Source organism: Neofelis nebulosa, chromosome 3 (assembly GCF_028018385.1).
Source record: "Neofelis nebulosa isolate mNeoNeb1 chromosome 3, mNeoNeb1.pri, whole genome shotgun sequence".
In the NCBI taxonomy this organism is placed as follows: Eukaryota; Metazoa; Chordata; class Mammalia; order Carnivora; family Felidae; genus Neofelis; species Neofelis nebulosa.
In genome coordinates, this window is record NC_080784.1 from 38457635 (window position 1) to 38480453 (window position 22819).

The following is a 22819-nucleotide window of genomic DNA, read 5'->3' on the forward strand; positions in this document are numbered from 1 at the left end:
CCTAAATGGTGCTCTCACAAGGGTCTTGTAGGTGGAAAAGTCTTTCTGCTCTGCCTACTTCTTTCTACTCTTTCTTCCTCTTATTTCTTGTCATACCCTCACACCAACCATACTCAGATGCTCCACTTATCCTTTGATTTTTTATGGAACAATACTGCTTTTCACCTGGCCTCAGCCCCTGTTTATGGCTGGTGATGACACATGAAGTCACAGGTTGCTGGGGTATGTGGATTTGATTTCATCTTTGATTTGACTTTTTTGATCTGAGCAATTTTAAAGAGTATATCTCAACATAGAATAATTCCACTCCAGCCCTTTTTCCTCTCTTGTTTAACAAAGACCTAAGTGGGAAGAACACCAGCTAGGGAGACAGGAGGCCAAGTCTCTAGCCCCAGTTCTCCTCCCTTGCTGTGTGGCCCAGGAAAAATCACCCAACCTCTTTGGGCCTCAGTAGCCTTTTACTGTGGAACATTGAAGCAGCACCTCTGGGCTTCAAAAGCTTTTTCCCTTCTGTTTTTCTACCTATGATCTTGTGCCAACTTGTCTCTTATCCTGATTGCCCTGAGGCTCCTGCCCTCTTAGGATGGGTTTCATGCATAAGTAATTAGATAGTTGTCTCTGTGATGCCACTGAAGGGTCTTAAAGCCCTTTTACTGTTCAGGTGGCCCTTCCCCTCCCACTGGCTCCTTGGATGAAATGGTGATAGGTCACCTGTTGTATTTCCCTCTGACCAAGGAAGTTGGTCTGGAGAGTGAAGAGAACCACAGTATGGAGCTGGGGATAGATGAAAGAAGAGTTGGGTTTTTGGTGAGGTGGAGCCACAAAGGCATTCCATAGAGTTAGAAATCTGTGGGAACCTCGAACATCTCCCATCCAATTCAAGATGCTAGGTTGTCTGATTTGCCAAAGGCTAACCAGGCTCCAACTTTGGTACCTGGACCAGGGATGTCATGTAGCTAATGGTGTGTCACCACACCCCTTTCCTAAACCATGACCTGCATTGCTAATTTGTTACAAATTCTTCCCTACTGAACCTAAATTTGACCTCACAATACTTTAGGCAGCCACAGAGATGGCAAATAGACAAAACACGTTTCAGTCACTGTCTGAGTCTCAGTTCTGACCATCAGTCAGTCACTCAAACACAGACCTATCTTCAAACCCACCCTTCCAGGAGGTACCCCACTTAGTGTGCACTCTAGGGTGGTAAGGATTTGGCAGGAAGGGGAGCTGTCTGTACCCTGCATTCTGGCCTCCAAAGTCCTAACTGGTCCGGAGCCCCTTATGTCTGATCAGGTGAGATGGAAAGGAGCCTAGGAAGTTTCCCAGCCCTCTTCTAGATATCTCACCCAATCTCTCATTTAAGATCTGAGCCACTGTTCTTTAGATGCTTCCCCCTTTACCAGGAAGAGAAGTGACTCTCTTCACTGGGTGCTGCCTAGCTCACATGGGCCCTTGTGCCTAGTAGCACCTGAGTCATGAGTGTGGATGAAGCTTGCCTTCTGCTTTCTCACGTGGGAGCAGCTGCTGCACTAAAAGCAGCGGGGTTAAATTTGCATGAGCTTTGCGTGTAACTGTGGCGTTATTTTTGGAAGAGAGAAGGGCAAGTTGGGATCGGTGGGTAATCATATTCCTGAGGAGAAATGTCAATCATCACTGCTAAGACACAAGCTGCCCACCAGGATGGAGGAAGGCTCAGCTACAGCTGAATATTGACGACCTGAACACAAAAGGCTGCCAGGCAGAATGGCTTTTGATTCCTCCTGAGCAGTGGGAAGCAGCATTGCTTCCGATTGTTCACCCTGGTGGTATGACTCAGCCTGCCAGTGATTTCTCTTTCACTTTCTGCCTTTCCACAGACCCAAGTGCACTTAAGTGAGAACTGCGTAGGCTTCTGCTCCCAACCCTCAATCAACATGCTCCCCCTCAGACCTCAGCCACTCCTCATGCTGCCCACACTCCCCCACCCTCTTTCTCCTCCATTCTCTCTTCCTTTTCATTCACCCATTCACTCAGAAAATATGTACTGAGCTTTGCACATGGAGCCCTCCAGGCGTCAGCAAACCAAACTTCAGCAGGCTTGCAGACTGAGCTGAGATGATTAACCTGCCCCAACCCTGGCCCCAGCCCCAGCCCCTGACCCTCGTCTAGAGCAGCAAATGGAAGGAGAGGTTAAGGACAGGAATACAAACATTGGAATTCTAGACAAGGAAAGCTGAATCAGACAATATACTAGAGGAAGGAACAGAGGGTCGGGGGAGAGTCATCTTGAAAGGAGAGTCAATTAACTCTGGGTAAGTGTCCCATTTAGCCCCAGAGAGACCTCTGCTGAGGAGCTGGCTATGGGCCCACCCACCAGCCTGGTGCAGCCAGGGTCCCCTTCCCCACCCTCATCCCCAGCTGGCAGTTGCCACGGGGCTGCTCTCACATCTCTGCAAGCCCCAGCTGCCCTCTGGTAGTCAGAAAGCAGGTCTAGCTGCTACAAGTCCCCATGAATCCAGCCCTGCCTGCCATAGGGAGATGGGGGTGGGAGTGAGGGGTGGCAAACTTTCCCTAAAGGTCTACTTTAGGTTTTGGGTTTTTTTTGAGTGTAGTTCACACATAATGTTACATTAGTTTCAGGTGTACAATATAGTGATTTGACAAGTTGATACTCACCACAAGTATAGCTACCTTCTGTCACCATACACTGCTGTCACAGTATCATTGACTATATTCCTTGTGCTGTGCCTTTTATTATCATGCCTTATTCATTCCATAATTGGAAGCCTATATCTGCCTCTTCCCTTCATCCATTTTGCCCATTGTCCCATCTCCCTCCGCTCTGGCAGCTCTCAGTTTGTTCTCTTATTTTTAAGTAAAACCTGCTCTTTTAACTTCAAGACATGTGAGGATCTAGTTCTAGCATCTTTCCACATTGATTTGTAATTTCACAAGCACTTGGTTTAAATTCATCCCATGTGTACCATTCTTCTTACTGGGGCCAAGCATTATCATGTATGTGATTTCATTTAATTCTGTGAATACCTGATCTGTCAGGTAGGTATAAGCTGCTGTGTTGATCTAATGCATAAGGAGATAGAGATGCTGGAAGATTAAATCTCATGCTGGATGACAAAACAGATCCACCAGTCTGTGAACCTTTGTTGAGGCCTAATGTGATAATGCAGGTAGAACACACCACCAGGTAGGGGGCCTAATGAATGGTACCTGATGGTTATTCCTATGGACCCACAACTGTGCAGGCACAGGTCCTGTCTTTGGGGAGTTTGCTTAAAGGAGCAAACAATTTACAGCAGGTAGGGACAGAAAGCGAATGTTTTGTGTGTGCCAGAGCTGGGTGAGGTAGAACTAGAATTAGAACTACACTTCCCTTGGGCGCCTGGGTGGCGCAGTCGGTTAAGCGTGCGACTTCAGCCAGGTCACGATCTCACGGTCCGTGAGTTCGAGCCCCGCGTCAGGCTCTGGGCTGATGGCTTGGAGCCTGGAGCCTGTTTCCGATTCTGTGTCTCCCTCTCTCTGCCCCTCCCCCGTTCATGCTCTGTCTCTCTCTGTCCCAAAAATAAATAAAAAACGTTGAAAAAAAAAATTAAAAAAAAAAAAAAAAAGAAATCAAAGAGTTTCCAAAAGTAATTGTCAAAAAGCATGTTAATAAATATATTGGGGCGCCTGGGTGGCGCAGTCGGTTGGGCGTCCGACTTCAGCCAGGTCACGATCTCGCGGTCCGTGAGTTTGAGCCCCGCGTCAGGCTCTGGGCTGATGGCTCAGAGCCTGGAGCCTGTTTCCGATTCTGTGTCTCCCTCTCTCTCTGCCCCTCCCCCATTCATGCTATGTCTCTCTCTGTCCCAAAAATAAATAAAAAACGTTGAAAAAAAAAAAAAATTTAAAAAAAAGAACTACACTTCCCTGACTTCCCACCAAGCATCTTGCCATTATAGGACTCTCCCCAAAGAACAGATCTGTGTACTTTGGGACTATAAACACTATCAAGACAGAGAAGCAGTAGGGAAAACTATAAAGACAATGCCAGAAACAGGGTAACCTGATAGCCTAGGCAGCATTTTCTGCCAGGGTGTCTGGTGTGTGGGGAGGGGGGAACATGGGGTGGCTAGCTCAGGCCACTATAACAAAATACCACAGACTGGGGGGCTTAAAACAGACATTTATTTCTCACGGTTCTGGAGAGTGTGAAGTCCATTATCAACGCACTGACAGATTTGGTCTCTGGGGAGAGCTCTCTTCCTGGCTTGCAGATGGCCACCTTCTTCTTGTATCTTCCCATGGAAGGAAGGGAAAGGGAAAGAAAGGGGGAGAGAGATTGAGAGTGTGTGTGTGTGAGAGAGAGAGAGAGACAATGAACAGTTCAAGCTTTCTGGTCTCTTCTTGTAAGGGCACTAATCCCATCATGAGGGCCTCATCCTCAAGGTCATCTGAGCCTACTAATATTATAATAATTACCTCTTAATACCATCAGTCACATTGGGGGTTATGACTTCAACATTCAATTTTTATGGGGGCACAAACCTTCAATCTATAACAGGTAGATGTAGGGTGAGAACCTTTATCTCACTTCTATACAAAAGAAAAAATTTAAAAACACTCGTGTGCTGGGGGTAGAAAACACTGGCTCTAATTCAGCCAACTACTGCCAGTGTCTCCTGTGTTTTCAATTAAACCAGTGCTGATTTTTAGACTCTTTATCTAGGTGTATTTGTCTTGCTTCTCAACCAGATTCTTAAAAACAGACACTGCCTTATATTTCTTTGTCTTGGTCAAAAACTTTGGATAGGACTGGGGAGTGAAAGAGAGGGTAAATTTACTCTGCTCCAAGTGACCATTTGACTCAAAGTCTAAGAAATGGAAATTTGGATTGAAACCAGATTTGGATTCTAGTTTTTCATAGACTTGCCTTCCTATCTACCTGTTGTGGGACCTCAGTGTAAGTCATATGTCTTCGTTATGCTTCATCTTCCCTTCCAGAAGCTCGCTCAATAAATCCCTATGTTCCCTGTGAGCTGATTTTATTAAAAATGTACCAAGCACCTTCTTTGTTCTTAGCACTGTGCTCAATACCAAGGGGGATACAAAGAAGCTTCAGCTCCATCTCTGACTTCAGGAAGGTTTAAAGATAGTTGGAGTGGGGCGCCTGGGTGGCTCAGTCGGTTAAGCGGCCGACTTCAGCTCAGGTCACGATCTCGCAGTCCGTGAGTTCGAGCCCCACGTCAGGCTCTGAGCTGATGGCTCAGAGCCTGGAGCCTGCTTCCGATTCTGTGTCTCCCTCTCTCTCTGCCCCTCCCCCATTAATGCTCTGTCTCTCTCTGTCTCAAAAATAAATAAAAAAAAGTTAAAAAAAATAAAGATAGTTGGAGAGATGACCATTCATCTCTGAAAGATTAAATGCTGCAGAAGCCATCACTAGACCTTGAAGTCAGTAGGAGGTCATGCAGGAGAAGGTCTATAACATGTTTAGTGAGAGGTTCTATGGATCCTTTACTTTTCCTCTCCTGTCCTTCTTCCCTCTTTCTTTCCCCTTCTTGAATCTCCATGGTCAGTGTGATTGCTTATTTTCACTGCAAGTACATACAGTACTCTGGGCCAGGAGGGTTTTGTTTCCCAGTAATACAAATGTGCCCTTTTGTCTTGTCCTTCCTGAGGGCAGAGGTAGCAAGTCTGGCAGGGTTGGGTAGATGGAAAGACCTAGGGTTTGGGAACTAGGATTGATCCACATTTCTGTAATGCTCTCTCCAATTTGAAAACAGAACAAGCCTAGACACTTAAAGGTAATTAGTTTAGCTTCAAGTAGATCTGGGGATAATCTCAAACTTCAAAGCTCCTCTGTGTGTCAACAGCTAGGAAGTGGAGAACAGGGTATCTGGACCTACAGGACAGGAATAAACTCAGAGGACCAGAGACCACCATCCTAAACCCACTCCTCTCCTTTGCTCCCTGGCATCACTAGTCTTCTTCCTCTCGATCCTGTAGAGCCTAGCACAGTGCTTGTGCATCAGAGGTGATCCATACTGCTGCTCAGGTGAACCAGGGAGCTTACCTGTCCCTAAAACCTTGTTGTCATCTGCCAAAGGGAAACAAAGCTATGGCTAGAGGCCATGGACCTTGATTTCTCCTCCAGGCTTTCCTCCATCCTTGGAAACTTACTTTGCCATCCTAACATCTCTGAGCCTTACCTACAGTCCCCATGAACATTGTGCTGTAGCAAAGAGATCATGGAGTTTGGGTATAGGTTAAAGTCCCAGTTTGGCCACTGGCCAGTTAATTGACAAGGACCACATCATGTAACCTCTTTTAGCCAATGCCTCACTTCCTCATTTTTGTTCTAGGAGCTATAAATTTGAAGTCTTTGCTTTCATAGAGCTTACATTCTGGTGGAGATGCACACAATAAACAAAAAATAAGATTATTACAAGTTAAGCAATTGTTATGAAGGAAATAAACAGGCTGGAATAATAGTAATGGGGACATAGATTTTTTTCCAGCATAACCATAGAAAGCCACATGCAGGGGTAATATCTGAATTGAGAACTGAAGGATGAGAAAGATCTGCATGAAGAGCTAAGGAAAGAGAATTGTCAGCAGAGGCAACAGGAGATGTGAAAGCTCCTGAGTGGGAAAAGGTTTGGTGTATTCAACAACAGAGGAGAGACAAGTCTGGTTATACTTGTGGATGTGAGCAAGTAGGAAATGGGGTGAGATAAGATTGGAGCAGCAGGCACCAAGCTCTTCCCAGTGCCTTATTCTAGGAACAATTAGAATCTTTGAAGGGTTTCCATCAGGGAGCATGATACTGTGACACTTCAGATGTTTAGAAAGAACAGACTGGGGAAAGACAAATGTGGAGGAGGGTCCACCTGAGAGGGGATGGTAGTGGAGCAAGAGAGCCACAAATAGATTCATGCAATATGTCTACCCAATATTATAGTTATACTCCAACTATGTTATATACTTCTTGAGGACAGCACCCTCATCTTGGACTTCTGTTGATCACACATACATCTGTAGAACACTGATCATGTACGAAGCACTGCACTTGTTAGTTTGCTTCATCCTCATGTTGGTCCTATGAAATAGTTATTTTTTTTCCATTTTATAAGCAAAGAAACCTCACAGAGGTTAATTTTGAAATCCATATCTGTCTGATGCCATAGCCAACTGTTGTATCTCTACAACTTTGTATATATAAATATTCATAAATGTGTACTGGGTAGGTACAAACTAAGTCACCCATTACCCAAGTAGTGTAATGTGCAGAGTGCAGGCGAGTCTTTGGGCCAAAAATAGCTTTCCTCACTCTGGAAAACAGTATGGAGTTCAAAAAATTAAAAATAGAACTACCCTACGACACAGCAATTGCACTGCTAGGTATTTATCCAAGGGATACAGGTGTGCTGTTTCAAAGGGACATATGCACCCCAATGTTTATAGCAGCACTATCAACAATAGCCAAAGTATGGAAAGAGCCCAAATGTCCATCGATGGATGAATGGATAAAGAAGATGTGGTGTGTATACACACACACACACACACACACACACACACACACACACACACTGGAGTATTACTCAGCAATCAAAAATAATGAAATCTTGCCATTTGCAGCTACGTGGATGGAACTAGAGGGTATTATGCTAAGCGAAATTAGTCAGAGAAAGACAAATATCATATGACTTCACTCATGAGTTTAAGACACAGAAAAGATGAACATAAGGGAAGGGAAGCAAAAATAATGTAAAAAACAGGGAGGGGAACAAAACATAAATGCAAAAATGGAGAATAATCAGAGGGTTACTTGAAGGGTTGTGGGAGGGGGGGGATGGGCTAAATGGATAAGGGGCATTACGGAATCTACTCCTGAAATCATTGTTGCACTATATGCTAATTTGGATGTAAATTAAGAAAAAATAAAATTAAAAAAATAGCTTTCCTACATTTGGACAACTTCTTAGGATCTGAAGTCCCAGCTAAGCAAAAGATAGATGATGTGGGGGACAAAAAACACAATTTGTCTTTGTCAGCTGTTAAATTAACAGAGGAACTCTGTATTCCTAAGTAATACCATTAGAGATTGGGGTGCAGGAAAGTTGCATTTGGAATTGAGAGCACTAGTTCTGGAAAATGAGGTGAGGCATTGAGGATAACATAGGGGTGATGAATGCTGGAGAGAGCAATGATAGATACCAATGAAAATACCTACCAGTTGTGGAGTGCCTATTAGGTACTGGGCATTCAGTAGGCATACCAGACCTGTTAGATTATTTTGGTGCTTATAAACTTCTCATAACAGTCCTATCAGTAGACATAATTGTGTTTCCTTGATTCTAAAAGGCCATCAATTTAATAAAAAGCTTTTCAAAGAAAACATACATTGCACTTACACCATGATGTTGTATTGTGTTTAGTTTCTACTAATGGAATATAGAATGCATTTATTCATAACATAACTATTTTATAATTCATGATAACAATGCAAGTTTGAGTTCAAGCCTTCATATTCAGAGTCTAAAGAGTCTTCTTGTTCTTTTTCACTGTGCACGTACAGTGCTCTATAACCCACCTGGAACTTCTTTCACAACTTTAGGATTGACAGTGTAATTTAGAGCAGAAGAAAGAAGAAAGAGTTTCTTCTGCATTTCCCATTTTATTAAACTTATGGTTTCCCTCCCATCATCTGTCTTTTGACTGAGAAATACTCCTTCACAATGCATGACAACCACAGTTTTTCCCAGCTTTGAAAATCATGTGACCTATGCTTAGAGATTTGTCCAAATCTACAAATATGCTGGTGTTGACATCCCAGTGTATTCTTCTATGTGGTGACTGGCAAGGTTATTGTTATGTTAAGCATTGATTATAAAATACATTCCTTTAACTTTTAAGTTTTTTATTTTAGTTCCAGTATAGTTAACATACAGTATTATATTAGTTTTAGGTGTACAACATAGTGATTCAGCAATTCCATATATCACCTGGTGTTCATCACTGACAAGTGTAGTCCTTAATCTCCATCACCTATTTCACACATCCCCCCACCCACCTCCCCTCTGGTAACCATCACTTTGTTCACTATAGTTAAGTCTGTGTTGTGGTTTTTCTTTTTCTCTTTTTTTCCCTTTGTTCATGTTTTGTTTCTTAAATTCCACATATGAGTGAAGTCGTATAGTACTTGTCTTTCTCTGACTTATTTAACTTAGCATTATATCCTTTAGCTCCATCCATGTCATTGCAAATGGCAAAATTTCATTCTTTTACATGGCTGAATAATATTCCAGTGTGTGTGTGCATGTGTGTGTGTGCGCATGTGTATATCACAGCTTCTTTATCCATCCATCCCACTTAGGCTGCTTCCATAGATTGGCTATTGTAAATAACACTGCAACAAACATAGGGGTACATGTATCCCTTTGAATTAGTGTTTGTATTTTTGGTGTAGATACTCAGTAGTGAGATTACTAGATTGTACATTCCTATTACTTTTAAAAACATGTTAAGTGTGTTTCAGAATCACTTTGCGAAACTGAAGATACTTCTCAATGTTTGAGGGTACAATTATTTCCCTCCTCTTTCTCTCCTGAACGCTCTCTGGTAAAGTCTTTTTTTTTTTTACTCCTTCACCCAAACTACTCTCATCGAGGTCAGTACCTCCACCTGGCCAGATCCATTGACCAATACAGTCATCATCGGCAGCACTTGACACCATCCTTATGAAACAGTTTCTTTCTTATGTCTCCTCTATCAGTTAGAGCCTTGTCAGTTTCTCTTTCTGATTCTTCCTCACCTTCCTGACCTTCATTAACCAGTCCTCAGACTTCCCTTATCTTCCTGCCTTTACTTTTGTAGTGAAGTCATCTAGTGACATAGCTGGCTTCTAGAACAAACAACTTTTACATGGAAATCTACAGCTCCTCACCCATCCTTCTGCCTACCCTACAGCACTCTTTGGATGCCTAATTGACTCTGCAAACTTAATGTCTTAAACCAAACTCCTACTTTACACCCCATCTCATCCTAAACTGGCTCTTTTTGTAGTCTTTTGTTTCTCATTAAATGGCAACTTATGTCCTCTAGTTGCCTGGATAAAAACATTGAAGGAGGCACCTGGGTGGTTCAGTCAGTTAAGTGTCTGACTTCAGCTCAGATCATAATCTCACATTTCGTGACTTCGAGCCCCGTGTCGGGCAATGTGCTCAGACAGCACAGAAACTGGAGCCTGCTTTGGATTCTGTGTCTCCCTCTCTCTCTGTCCCTCTCCTGCTTGCACTCTCTCTCTGTCTCTCAAAAATAAATAAACATTAAAAAACAAAGCATTGAAGTCATTCTTGACTCCTTTCTTTCTCTTATGTCTGGCATCCAGTCCAGTAGCAAATCCTATCAGCTCAACTCTAAAATTATACCTAAAACGTAATACACTGCTACCACCCTGGCCCAGCCATGTTAGTCACTCACCTAATGTAATTGGCCCACCACTTCCATCCAGGCCAATCAGCAGCCCACTGTCTCCAACCTGCAGCCAGAGTGACCCTCCACAGCCTAAGTCAGATCAAGTAATAAGCTTCTCAGAGTCACTCAGGGGCTCCTCATCTCAATCAGAGTAAAAGTCCAAGCCCTATGGCCAACCACGCTCTATGTTTCCTGGAACCTGCTAGTTCTCTGACTTCTGACTACTGTACACCGCCCCCATTGCTAACTATCCTCCAGCCAGACTGGTCTCCTGGATGATCTTACATATGCCAAGCACAAGCTACCACAGGGACTTAGAGCTTTTGCTCTTGAGGCTCCTGAGCATCTCTCTTCCCCAGATTTCCACATGGCTGCTCCCTCATTTTCTTGAGGTTTCTTCAAGCAGTACCCCAATAAAGAGGCCTCCCTTGTGCCACCTGTATAAAATAATGACCTCCCAGAATTCTATGCTGCTCACTGTGCTTTATTTCCCCGCTCCCAGCACATATATCCTAAGGATGGTAAACATTGATTTGTTGATGGCTTGTCCACACTACATTGAACACAAGCCCCATGAATGTGGGGACAATAGCCATGTTAGTCACTACTGTATCCCAGGACTTAGAGGAGGGCCATCCCAAAGGAGGGTCTCAGTGATGTTTGTTGAATTAGTAGACAAAGGAAGAGTGAACAAAAGAGTCCAGTAACAGAGTCAAGGCTGAGTTTTTATCAGGAGAAGCATACATTTCTCTACTGCTCAGATCTGGCCATCAGAGCAGCTCCTCACGAAAGTCACCATTGAGGACTGTGCCGTGGCTTGCTCATCTCAGGCTGACTTCTACCTTTTGTCCCCTTACAGGTCTACAGCTCTCCCAGGTTCTGTGAGGCTTCTGCTATGACCGCAGCTTCTTCTTGGTACCAGGACTGCCCCTTACTGCTGCAGCCACATCAGATCCCTGCTCTGCCCTGTCTGTCTTTAGCCCCAAGTCAGCATGGGTAGTGTCAGTAGCCTCATTTCTGGCCACAGCTTCCATGGCAAGCACTGCCGAGCTTCACGGTACAAGCTGGGCAAGTCCTCCCATCTCAAGAAACTCAATCGATATTCAGATGGGCTTCTGAGATTTGGCTTCTCCCAGGACTCAGGCCATGGCAAGTCCAGCTCCAAAATGGGAAAGAGTGAAGACTTCTTCTACATCAAGGTCAGCCAGAAAGCCCGGGGCTCCCACCACCCAGATTACACTGCACTGTCTAGTGGGGACATAGGCGGCCAGGCTGGGGTGGACTTTGGCCCGTCCACCCCACCCAAGCTTATGCCCTTCTCCAGTCAGCTAGAAATGGTAAGCAAGTGTCTTTGGTAAGAGTGGGTGGGTTGGAAAAGCAATAGAGAGCAAAATGGGAAGAAGAGAGTGGGGGCAAGGATGGGAATGAAGGCAGTGATACAAACATTTAAAAACCCAAGAAGCCAGGGCAGTGGTGGTGAGGGTGGAAATGCGCAGTCACACCACAGAGATCAAAGGCTGGACGAGGGAATTGAAGCACTGGTCATGCCCCTAAACTGGAAGTCTTGAGTGAGCCCTTACACAAAAAGCAAAAGAGAAATGAAAGCCTTTCTGAGCCCTACTGGAATGGAACTCTGGATTGTCAAAACAGGACCAACAGCAGCATTTTCAAGTACATGGCAAGGGGAGGGAGCTCTATTATCATCTGGAAGAGCCAATGGAGAGTCTGCTTGTAGAGAGCTAGCAGCTTTGCTGCTAGCAGACTCCTGGAGGTGGGCCTTTCCCTCACTTGCTGCTGTTGTGGTGCAGCAGCTCCTCACTCAAGCCAGGCCTTGAAAGTGTCTTCGGTGGGATAAGAACTGAGTTTGTTATCATCAGCTTAGCAGGGATGAGGTAAAAAGAGGCCTATAAAGTCAGAAATCCAGCCCTTATGCCAGCTCAAGTTCTCATGGGCCCAACCAGTGGACTTGAGAACAATTTCCCTAGTTAATCACATGCCCCCACCTGGGGGGATGAATCCATGACTTTGATATGCTAGGAAGTGACCCACTTAGTTTGCATAGAGCTTTAAGCTTTCCAAATTTAAAGGGTTTGTAGACTGCAAGGTACTCTTCCAATGAAAATGACAGTTTTAAGAAAGGATTGTTGGGGCACCTGGGTGGCTCAGTCAGTTGAGCGGCCGACTTTGGCTCAGGTCATGATCTCACGGTCTGTGAGTTCGAGCCCCGCGCCGGGCTCTGTGCTGACAGCTCAGAGCCTGGAGCCTGCTTCAGATTCTGTGTCTCCTTCTCTCTCTGCCCCTCCCCCACTCATGCTCTGTCTCTCTCTGTCTCAGAAATAAATAAACATTAAAAAAAAAAAAGGATTGTTATTGCAAGTGGTCTTCCCAACCCTTTGATATTAGTCACAGCCAGTATTCTTGCTTCTGGCCTACTGGAAGGGGCAGTGAAGGTGAAGAAGGGATGCTTGTCGACCATGCTTGTTGAGCCTAATGCCCTTACCCTACACCACACAGAGACCCAGAACCAGAGCCCTGGCCTAGGGATCTCAGCCAGGGAACCTAAAGATGCTATTCATCATCTCACAAGGTCTGGGACAAGCTGATGACAGGTTAGTAATTTGTAAGACAAAGTAACTCAGTGATCCTTAAGTACATCCCCTACCCACAAAGGAATTCCTCCTTCTTGAGAGAGACTCACCATATTCAGCTGCTTCATAGCAACAGGCAAGATTGCCTATGGTTATTACCAAAAAGGATGCTGTGTGGCCAGCACACACACCCAGCAAGGGAGGGAAAGGTGAGAGGGGAGTTGAAGTGAGACATGGAATCAATATGGTTGTTTTCCTCACCAGGGGTCAGAGAAAGGTGCAGTGAGGCCCACAGCATTCAAGCCTGTGCTGCCACGGTCAGGAGCTATCCTCCACTCATCCCCTGAGAGCGCCAGCCACCAGCTGCACCCTGCCCCTCCAGACAAGCCCAAGGAACAGGATCCAAAGCCCAGTCTGTGCTCTGGGGCACTGTCTGACTCTGGCCGGAACTCCATGTCTAGCCTGCCCACGCACAGCACCAGCAGCAGCTACCAGTTGGATCCACTGGTTACACCAGTGGGGCCCACCAGCCGTTTTGGGGGCTCAGCCCACAATATCACCCAGGGCATCATCCTCCAGGACAGCAACATGATGAGTCTGAAGGCTCTGTCTTTCTCCGATGGGGGCAGCAAGCTGGCCCACCCAAGCAAGGCAGACAAGGCTTCCTCATGCATCCGCTCCCCCATCTCCACAGATGAGTGCAGCATCCAGGAGCTTGAGCAGAAGCTGCTGGAGAGGGAGGGAGCACTCCAGAAGCTGCAGCGTAGCCTTGAGGACAAGGAGCTGGCCTCCAGTCAGGCTTATGAAGAACGGCAGTGGCGCTGCAAGGAGGAGCTGGATTGCCTGGAGCAGAAGTGCAGTGGCAAGTTGAAGCAAGCCTCACAGAAGAGCCAGCGCACACAGCAGATGCTGCACCTCCAGGTGCTCCAGCTCCAGCAGGAGAAGAGGCAGCTCCGGCAGGAGCTTGAGAGCCTCATGAAGGAACAGGACCTGCTGGAGACCAAGCTCAAGTCCTATGAGAAGGAAAAGACCAGCTTTGCCCCTGCACTGGAAGAGACTCAGTGGGAGGTGAGGCTTATGGTGGGGGCTTGGGGTGGTCAGCTATTTGATACCAGTCCCCACTTCTCCTCCAGGTTCTAGCCCATGGTGTGTGTACACAAATTGCCCAGACAAAGTGAGCCAGAGTGCCAGCCTTGTGACCCAAACAAAGGGCTCCATGGTTAACCATGTCGGGAGTACAATTAGTGTGAGCTTCCTACTCTCTCCCGCCTCAGGGCCTCATGGCCTCCAGAATTCAGTTTGCTAACTGAGTCATTGACTGAGGAGCTGGAACTGAGGGAATAGAGGCCTCACTGGGCTGAGGGCCGACCCACTTCATCTGCTTGCAGAAAGCTCAAAAGAAACACAAGTCATGCCTGAGCATGAATTCACGCTGGTTCAAGAGCCCACAAGAGAGCAGACTTTGTTATTTTTGAGAGAAGGGACCCCACGCACTAGTAAGAGTGACCTCATTTGTGGCAGGTATCACTGACAGAATGGGCCATTCTACACAGAACTGTAAGTGGGGCTTCTAGTTGGTGGGCTGCAATGGAAACATAGAAGAGCAAGAGAAGGGCACACCATACCTGGAAATGAGGCATCTGGACCTGGCTTAGCTGGAGAAGCTAACCCCCACATTCTGATCTCCAGAAAATAGCTTTTCTCACCTGAAGGGCCTCTCAAGGTGGCACAGGGGACAGATAGGGGTATGGGCATGGTGGTTCTTTTATTCTCCCCAAAGACTCCTACCCTGGAAAGGAACTGAGGAGGCATTGTGTCTGATTAGACCAGTGCCACCCCAGGTCAGGGTGACACAACCTCAGCAACATAAGCACCTGTTTGCACTGGAGCTTTCTGTACTCATTCTAGAAATTAGAGTGACAAATGTTATCAGGAGTAGAGAGGAAAATGATCCTTTCTATGAAAGAGATGAATGGGGGTACTGGACAGGTGAGAAGGGAAAATCACTTATTTGCCAGGCTTCCCACAGAGGAAAGGATGCTGGCCATAGGGGTCTTTCCTCTTTCCTATTGATGATGGCACAGAAGACCCCACCCTAACTATCATTTCTCAGCCAGGGATCAGAGACATTTTGGGGCACCTCAAAGATATAAGCTCGTCCTGGTGCTAGGCATCCATGCTTATTTGTCCAATTCCCAGCTAAGCTAGACATCACTGTGACCTCATTCCCAGATTGTCCAGTCTAGACAGTAAAACAATGAATAAAATAAGTATTTATAATATCACATAAATATATTGCAAACATATTTAGAATAGTAATTTATCAAGTGTTTATTAAGTGCCAAACCCTAGGTTCTCCCATTTAATCCTTATAATAACCCTATGAAGTAGGGTTATTATAAATAATCCTTAATTTAGTTAAGAAAACTGACAACACAGAGGTTATAGTAGCAAACAACTAGTTAAATGACTTGCCCAAGATCACCACATAATAGGTATCAGAGCCAGGATTTGATTTAATGATTTGGCTCCAAAGTTCACATTTTTAATCACTACCCCATACTATCACCAAGATCAGCCAATCATATACATATGTGGTTGAGCCAGGATTCAAAAGCAGGCCCATGCCTCAACCATGACTCTATGTTGCTCCCTCCATGAAACAAACACAGGTTTTGCCTTAGAAAGACATTCCTGGTCCCACACAAGCATTGTGGATGAGGTTATGCATTGCTTCATAAGTGGCTCATGAGAGCAAGGAGTTGGGGGTTCCTACTATGAGAGAATTGAGGAAAAATTAAGGTAGCTTCTGGTCTTGTTCCAAGAATCCATTCTGTAGAGGCCCAGGCTCTGACCTTCATTCTGTCCAGCTTTCCCACAGGCCAGCAGGAAACATTCTTGTGACACAGCCAACCAGACTGGTCTAGGTCATCTTTTGAGCCACCCATGACCCCAAATGGTCAAGACCCCAGAGATGCATGGGTCTGAATCAGTGCCTTTGATTTTGTCTGCTGCTTTTGGCCAACTTTCGAAGGGGAATAAGAATAGAAATGGTGGAGGGGTGGGGCAGGGGGAGAACATAGTAGCTTGCCATTTGGCAGATCTGAATTGGACACTGTCTCTGAGGCAGGCATGTTGCTGGTCACTGGCATGTAGCTGGTCATTGGCGTGTAGCAGTTAATGCTTGAAAATAGTCTTTATCCCCAGTAGAGAAGGAGGGGAGCCAGGTATGCACAAGGGTGAGGTCAGAAGATGTGGGCACAAACATGAATGACAGAAGTTTGCCAGACATGGAACTCAAGGTCATTAATGTTAAGTGTGGATGATGGAGCTACCAGTAGTGAGCATTGGTTTACACACAACCATGGGTTTGGGTACTGATTGAGATATAGACTCTAATTTGGGGTTGAGACAGGCATGTGGACAGACTAAGACTACAGAATGACAGGAACCTCAGAGAGGGGCTTGGCCTTCACGGGTCACCCAGACCATCATGCCTGGGAACTCTCTTGAGACACCATGTCAGGACCAGCCTAATTCTTTAGGCAGTTAAGATGTTACTCTCCCCAGATAAGGACCTCTTATATCTTATCACCTTCTCTTCTTCCCAACCCAATCCTTGGCAGGTGTGCCAGAAGTCGGGTGAAATCTCTCTTCTGAAGCAGCAGCTGAAGGAGTCCCAGACAGAAATCAACACCAAGGCTAGTGAGATCCTTAGTCTGAAGGCACAGCTGAAGGACACACGGGGCAAACTGGAGGGCATGGAGCTGAAGACTCAGGATTTAGAGAGTGCTCTGCGCACCAAGGGCCTGGAGCTAGAGGTCTGTGAGAATGAGCTTCAGCGCAAGAAAAATGAGTCTGAGCTTCTCCGAGAGAAGGTGAACCTGCTGGAGCAGGAGCTGCTGGAGCTGCGGGCCCAGGCTGCCTTGCAGCGGGAAGCTGTGTCTCTGGGGCCAGGGCTAGGGCCAGGGCCTGGGACTACCTTCTCTGAGGACATCCCCGCCCTGCAGCGGGAGTTGGAGCGGCTGCGTGCAGAGCTCAAGGAGGAGCGGCAAGGCCACGACCAGATGTCCTCAGGCTTCCAGCATGAGCGGCTGGTGTGGAAGGAGGAGAAGGAGAAGGTGATCCAGTACCAGAAGCAGCTACAGCAGAGCTACCTGGCCATGTACCAGCGGAATCAGCGCCTGGAGAAGGCCCTGCAGCAGCTGGCCCATGGGGACGGTGCAGGGGAGGCCTTTGAAATTGACCTTGAAGGGGCCGACATCCCCTACGAGGATATCATAGCCACTGAGATCTGAGGGGCCTCCTGGGAGAGGGAGAGCCTGGGACCTGACATTGGGAGGCAGGGGTACAGAGCCTGTCAAGGAGGGGTCCTCTCCCCACTACCCTGCTCAATAACTCATGTCTCCGAGAGAAGCCTTCCCCAAGGCACAGACCTGGGACCCAACAGGGGAGGAGAGAGAAGGAGAAGGACTGCTACATGACTTTTCCAACCCTTGCCCACATTCCAGCATTTACCATCCCTCCAGCCCACCAGACCTCTAGCTTTCCCAACAGATGCATCCAGGGATCTCCATCATTTGGTTAATAGATCCCTAAACCTTGTCATTTGTTTAAAAATATTTAGACCCTCTCCCAGGGATGATGGTGACTGCCATATTGGCCAATGGCCACCCCATGACAGAAACTCCCTTCTGTGTGTTCCCACAACTACCTTTCTGCCCCTGGACACATTGGGATGCCTTGGGAATAGAAAGAAGCCATCTGTGACCATAAGCCTTGGATCCTGACCTGTTTATAACCTGAGCTATTCTCCTGTGGTCTCCGAATTGTAGGGCTTGTAGTCAGGTGTGGGGAACCTTGCTTAGCAACATCAGAGCTGTCCCAATTCTGGACAGCCACAGACAGGAGGGGAAAGCTGGGGCAGCCCAGGAATGTCTAGAGTCAGCAAAGCCCAGAGAAGGTTAGAGGGAGAAGCCAGGCAGTAATGACCAGACCCTGCTGGGCCCTGCTAACTGGAGGTGAGCAGCCTTGGACAACTGGTAGCCCAAATTTGACTTCAGTGACCACTCTTCTTAAAGCCATAGACACTGAGGCCCTGGGGAGGGGGAGATTAAAAGCACCTGACACAGGGTGGGTGTGGCTTATAGGTCAGGAGCAGTCCCCAGAGCCCCAGGCAGAGAGAAGAGGCACAAATACAGTCTTAATGAACAGCCCCAGGGCCACTGGCTAGCCTCCCTCCACCTGGGCCCTATAGGAGCCCCCAGCTGTAAAGAAACCAGAGGGCTTCAGCTTTCTGGGGGCTGGGCCAGTACCTGGCAGGGGAAGGCGGAGCGGGGAGGGGGTGCTGGTGTTTCTCTTCTAAAGATGTGTAGAGCTGGGGGAGGAGAGAATGGTAGAGTTTCTCAGTTGCTTGGTTCAGAGAAAAAAAAATTTTTTTGGTCTTCTTTCGTCTTTTTTTTCTTTCTTGTCTTTTCAGAAGCAAGCCAGATCTAGCAGGCAGCCAGAACTGTTCCATGTTCTATTTTTGACTCAAGCTACAGCTGCTGTTCTTTCTTAGGACAGCCAAGCCTTGCTGGATTCCTGAGCTTCATGCCTGCTTGCTGAGAGGGGTTCACTGAGGTAGGAGGGATGAGAGTCTGGGTATTTAGCAATCTGAGACCAAACCCCTGGTTCTGCCTCCCTGACCACAGTCTTTTCAGGACCCAGAGTGGGAGTGGGAGCTGCTTCTCATCACCCTCCCCCCACCCCAACTACAGCCCCCATTCCTCCAGAGCCACCACGTTTTTTCTGAGTTGGGCTGAGGGCAGGGCCACCTTCTCTGCAATTGGCTCTGCCTTCTAGTCCCTGAGGTTAAACTGTGCCTGTCCTGCTGCCTTCATGTGACAGAGAAGCTTTTCTGGAATTTCAAGCAATTGCTCTTAGTCATAGGCTAGATTTAAACCTGAAACGGATAGACTGAAAGCCTCCTTCCTGCCTGGAGTGCAGTGCCCTCCACAGGGCACAGTGCAGACCCTCAGGTCAAAGATATCCCATTCCCTAAGCCACACTGTTAGAAAGTGGAACAGGGATGGTATACTATCTCCCAAACTGAGAAGGCACTTTGAGACCAGAAAACAAAGCAGGTGACTCCATTCAGTTTACACAGAATTTTATTCAGGGTAATGTACTGACAGAATAGGGTGGGGGATGATCCAGGCACTCTACACAGCTATTCTCCACAAAGTCTGGACCTTAGTCCACAGATTTTATACAGCCAGGGAACACACAGAAGGGCATTATAGTAATATCAAAGGGTTTGCATGCACCTAATTGACAGCTAACCTTTAATTAGATCTTTTGGCACCACCTGTTCATCAGGAAGAGGAAAGACTGTGTTCTAACAGATTCATGGGAGGCTGAAACAAGCCTCCCCCAATACCAGCCTTGGAAGGCATGTCTAAGGTACGTATGTTAATCTCTGAGGGGCCCAGAACACGTATTCCCAAGAGAGGCCATCAAGTGAACACGAACAAGATGGAGGGCCAAAAATGGAGTCTATATTGTCCGCACTCCTACACACGGCCCTCATTCCCTCTATTTTCACCAGCCTGTGCCTTGTTTGAGTCCTTTTTCTCAGTGAGATTGCCACGAGATAAAGGGGCTGCTGTTTCCTTCCCAGGCTGGAGATACCCCACCACTCCCCACCCCCAAAAAGCAGCCAAAATCCTGGCCGGCACTCTTTGCTCAAGACCTTGCCTGAGAAGAGGTGTGTGCTAAGCCCAGGGGAGGGAGCTCAGGGGCAAGGTTTGCACTCCACCATGGTGTGACACTGCCCTGCACTCTGCATCCTGACCTAAAGCCAAACCATGGATGCCCTACCTGGTCTGCCACCAGCCCAAGGCCCCAGAGTAGCCCAAAGTGGCACCAGAGTGCAACAGTGTAACATAGCGACCTCACTGCCATGTGGTTTTTCTTCCCTTCCCCATGCCAAACTCAGCCTTTCTGGAAGGAGGCTCTGAACAACAGAGGCTGAGCAGGGACTGGGAAGTCAGGTGACAGGGCTTCAGAGCAGAGGGTCTGGCCCAGGGCCAGCCAGCAGGAGCTGGCTGCCCTTTGCTCTGAACACTCCTGCTGGCATACTTGCTCATTCAGTCAGATCCACTGGCTCTGCTCTTCCAAAGGATGCTTGGTCTGAAAATGCTCTGGCTGCCTACAAAGAGATAGCAAGCAGCATCCAGCACCACTTCACCAAGAAGGGGACTCTGCCTCCGGGCCTTGCAATGACCAGACTCTCTCAGGGTTCCCCTGGGGGTATTTCTTCTGGCTGCTGTGTCCTGCTGGCTGCACTCTGGCCTCCACAGGCACTGAACTCTACAGGGACCGGGGAGAGCTAGCTCTCCCCTGAGAAGCACTTGCTGAGCCTCTGCTCCTTGCCCTGCTCTTGCCTCGGCCCAGCTGAGAGGGATACCCAGGGGAAGGCAGGCTGGGGCAAGCAGCTTTGGGAGAGGGCTTTCCCCATGGATCCTGAGTTCTCCTGAGCCAGAGCTGCTGTGGCAGGAAGCTGTGAACCCTGTACAGTGGATGCTTCCCTCACCTGTTGTGTGGTCGGTCTTGTGCTGAGTCCACAGGCAGAGCTAGAACCTCCAGTCAAGGCTGGCTTTGGACAGACTGGCATTTGGAAGAATATGCACATAGTTATTTTTCTCTAGGTGGTTTCTTGTTATTTTGTTTGTTTGATTGATTTGCTTTTGACAGCTTTGTTTTATTTTTGATGCCCAAAAATGGCCATGTAAACTATTTCTGATAATTTTATGTTTCTATTTATGAATAAAGAATGCCATTTCTCATGCCCTCTAGAACCACTTTTGTCTACTCAAGCTACCCTACTTTTCCAGGCTGTGGCATGGCAGCTCCTTGGGACTTCTCCACCTGGAACGGGAAAGGTGACATCTCAACCTGACAGTGAGAGAGGTGCAGACAGCCTTGATGAAGGCAGTGTTGGCTGGTGGCAAAGCACGGGCCTTGGCATCATGTGGACTTCCAGCCAGTCTCTACTACTCTCCAACCCTGTGATTTTATCTATGAACAGACCCTGGACTGATCCTGAGGAAGGAGAAAAGGAGACTAAGGGACATGGTTGTCTGCAAGGCACAGGGTCCTCTCCAAAAGAGAACCCCTCCACCAACCCTAACCTCGGCCTCCCCTTTCTTATGTTCTAGCTGCTCACCTCACCAGCCAATTCCTTGGCCTATTGAATCCAGCCTCTTTGGCAGGAGACCAGGGTGGCTCTTGTTGCTACTACCTCAGAGTCTCCCAGCTGGGAAGGTGCAGTCACCACAGTGGCCATCTGTCTAGCCTTCTCCAAGCCAACCTGCCTGTTTCACCTTGGCAAGCATTCCCAGCTTCTCTGGACTCAAATCCTACACTCAAAGGGCTTCTACTCAGATGGCAGGAGACAGAAGGGACATGTAAAAAGAAAATTGAAAACACAAGGTAGCCTGTGGAATGCATGAGGGGTAGATGGCAATGCCTCAGAGAGGGGACAGATCAGGGTGTCTGGGAAAGGAGGCAGGCAGGAGAGTGCCTGGAGAGCAACCATGGGACATAAGAGGTAAAAGCAGAAAGGGAAAGACAGGAAGCACATCCCAGGACAGGTGTTCACACTTGCCTGTCTATACAGGTGACAGGAGCAACACTGAAGGTTGGAGAGGCAGGAGGCCAGGGTGCAGTAAGCCTCCAAAGCCAAGGAAGGTCAGGCAGCTGAGAAGTGACCAAGCCAGGATGGGAGCCTACATCTATCTAATTTCAAGGCCCAGTACTGGAACAAAGGGGTCATCTCAGGCCTGGAGTAACGCGTCTTGTTCTTCCTCCTAGATCTGACTCATGTTGGGTAGGCTATTGCATTGGTGACAGCCACTGCAATATGCCTTCCCCTAATCACACCCTGGTGGGGCCCCTCCCCTTTAGTTCTGGCAGGCCCTGGGACTCACTTTAACCAATTAAAGTCAGCAGAAGTGATGCCCAACCCATTCTAGCCTAAGCTTCGAAAGCAACCTAAGCTTGGAAGCTTCCAAATGTATATTCCTGGGGGCCCTGAGCTGCCAAGTAAAAAGCCCCTCTGGTATGCTGGAGAGATCATCAGACTGGGTCAGTCATCATCCATTGAGCAGGAGTAATCCTGTTGTCCCAGCTAGGCTCCAGCTAAGTGCAGCTGATCCAGCAGACCCCCCCTTTGAACAGGGGTTTGCTTCCCCCCATCCTGCCCTTCCAGAATCCTGACCTCAGGACCATGAGCACATTAAATGGCAGTGTTTTTAAGCCACTAAATTCATGGTGATTTCTTATGTGGCATAGAAATAGCCATTCTCTAGCAACCCCATTACTTGCTGCTCCAACAAGCCTCTCTCTGTCCACCAGGCTAGGAGTAATAGAAAAGCAGGACTCTTCGAAATGTGTGGGGCTAAAGACTGCTTTAGCTGTAGGAGGGGCAGCAAAGTAGAGAGCAAAGCCTTCTTCCTGCCCATCTTCCCCTGAAGTGCTGTTGAGGACACAAGCCTTTTCTTAAGCCCCCAGACCTCCTTATTATTTTAGAAAAAGGGGGGGGTGAGAGAGAGAAAGAAAAAGAGAGAGGGGCTCCTCCTCTCCAGAAAACAAGCAGCTGGAGCCTCAGCCTGTCCAGTACTAGGAGCACAGTCTCAGGGTCCTCATAAAACCAGGAACATAGTGTGCACACTTGCGCCTGTGAGGTGGGAGGCAGAGCGGCCACTGTCCCCAGGCAGCCTCTGCATCAGGTGCTT

The 22819-nt window shown here is 47.4% G+C and overlaps 1 protein-coding gene across 3 annotated transcripts in view; it reads left to right on the plus strand.

Moving 5' to 3' along the window:
• LZTS1 (leucine zipper tumor suppressor 1) overlaps nucleotides 1–20873 on the plus strand; it is a 50509-nt gene extending 29636 nt beyond the window's left edge. For 2 of the 3 annotated variants that reach the window (XM_058720416.1, XM_058720417.1), the window contains exons 2-4: nucleotides 11312–11789; nucleotides 13305–14108; nucleotides 16667–20873. In XM_058720416.1, the coding sequence (XP_058576399.1) occupies nucleotides 11445–11789; nucleotides 13305–14108; nucleotides 16667–17338 (1821 nt within the window). In that variant the 5' untranslated portion in view covers nucleotides 11312–11444 and the 3' untranslated portion in view covers nucleotides 17339–20873. The remainder of the gene's footprint in view (nucleotides 1–11311; nucleotides 11790–13304; nucleotides 14109–16666) is intronic. The other variant, XM_058720419.1, reaches the window with a different exon arrangement.
• Nucleotides 20874–22819: the final 1946 nt, after the last annotated feature.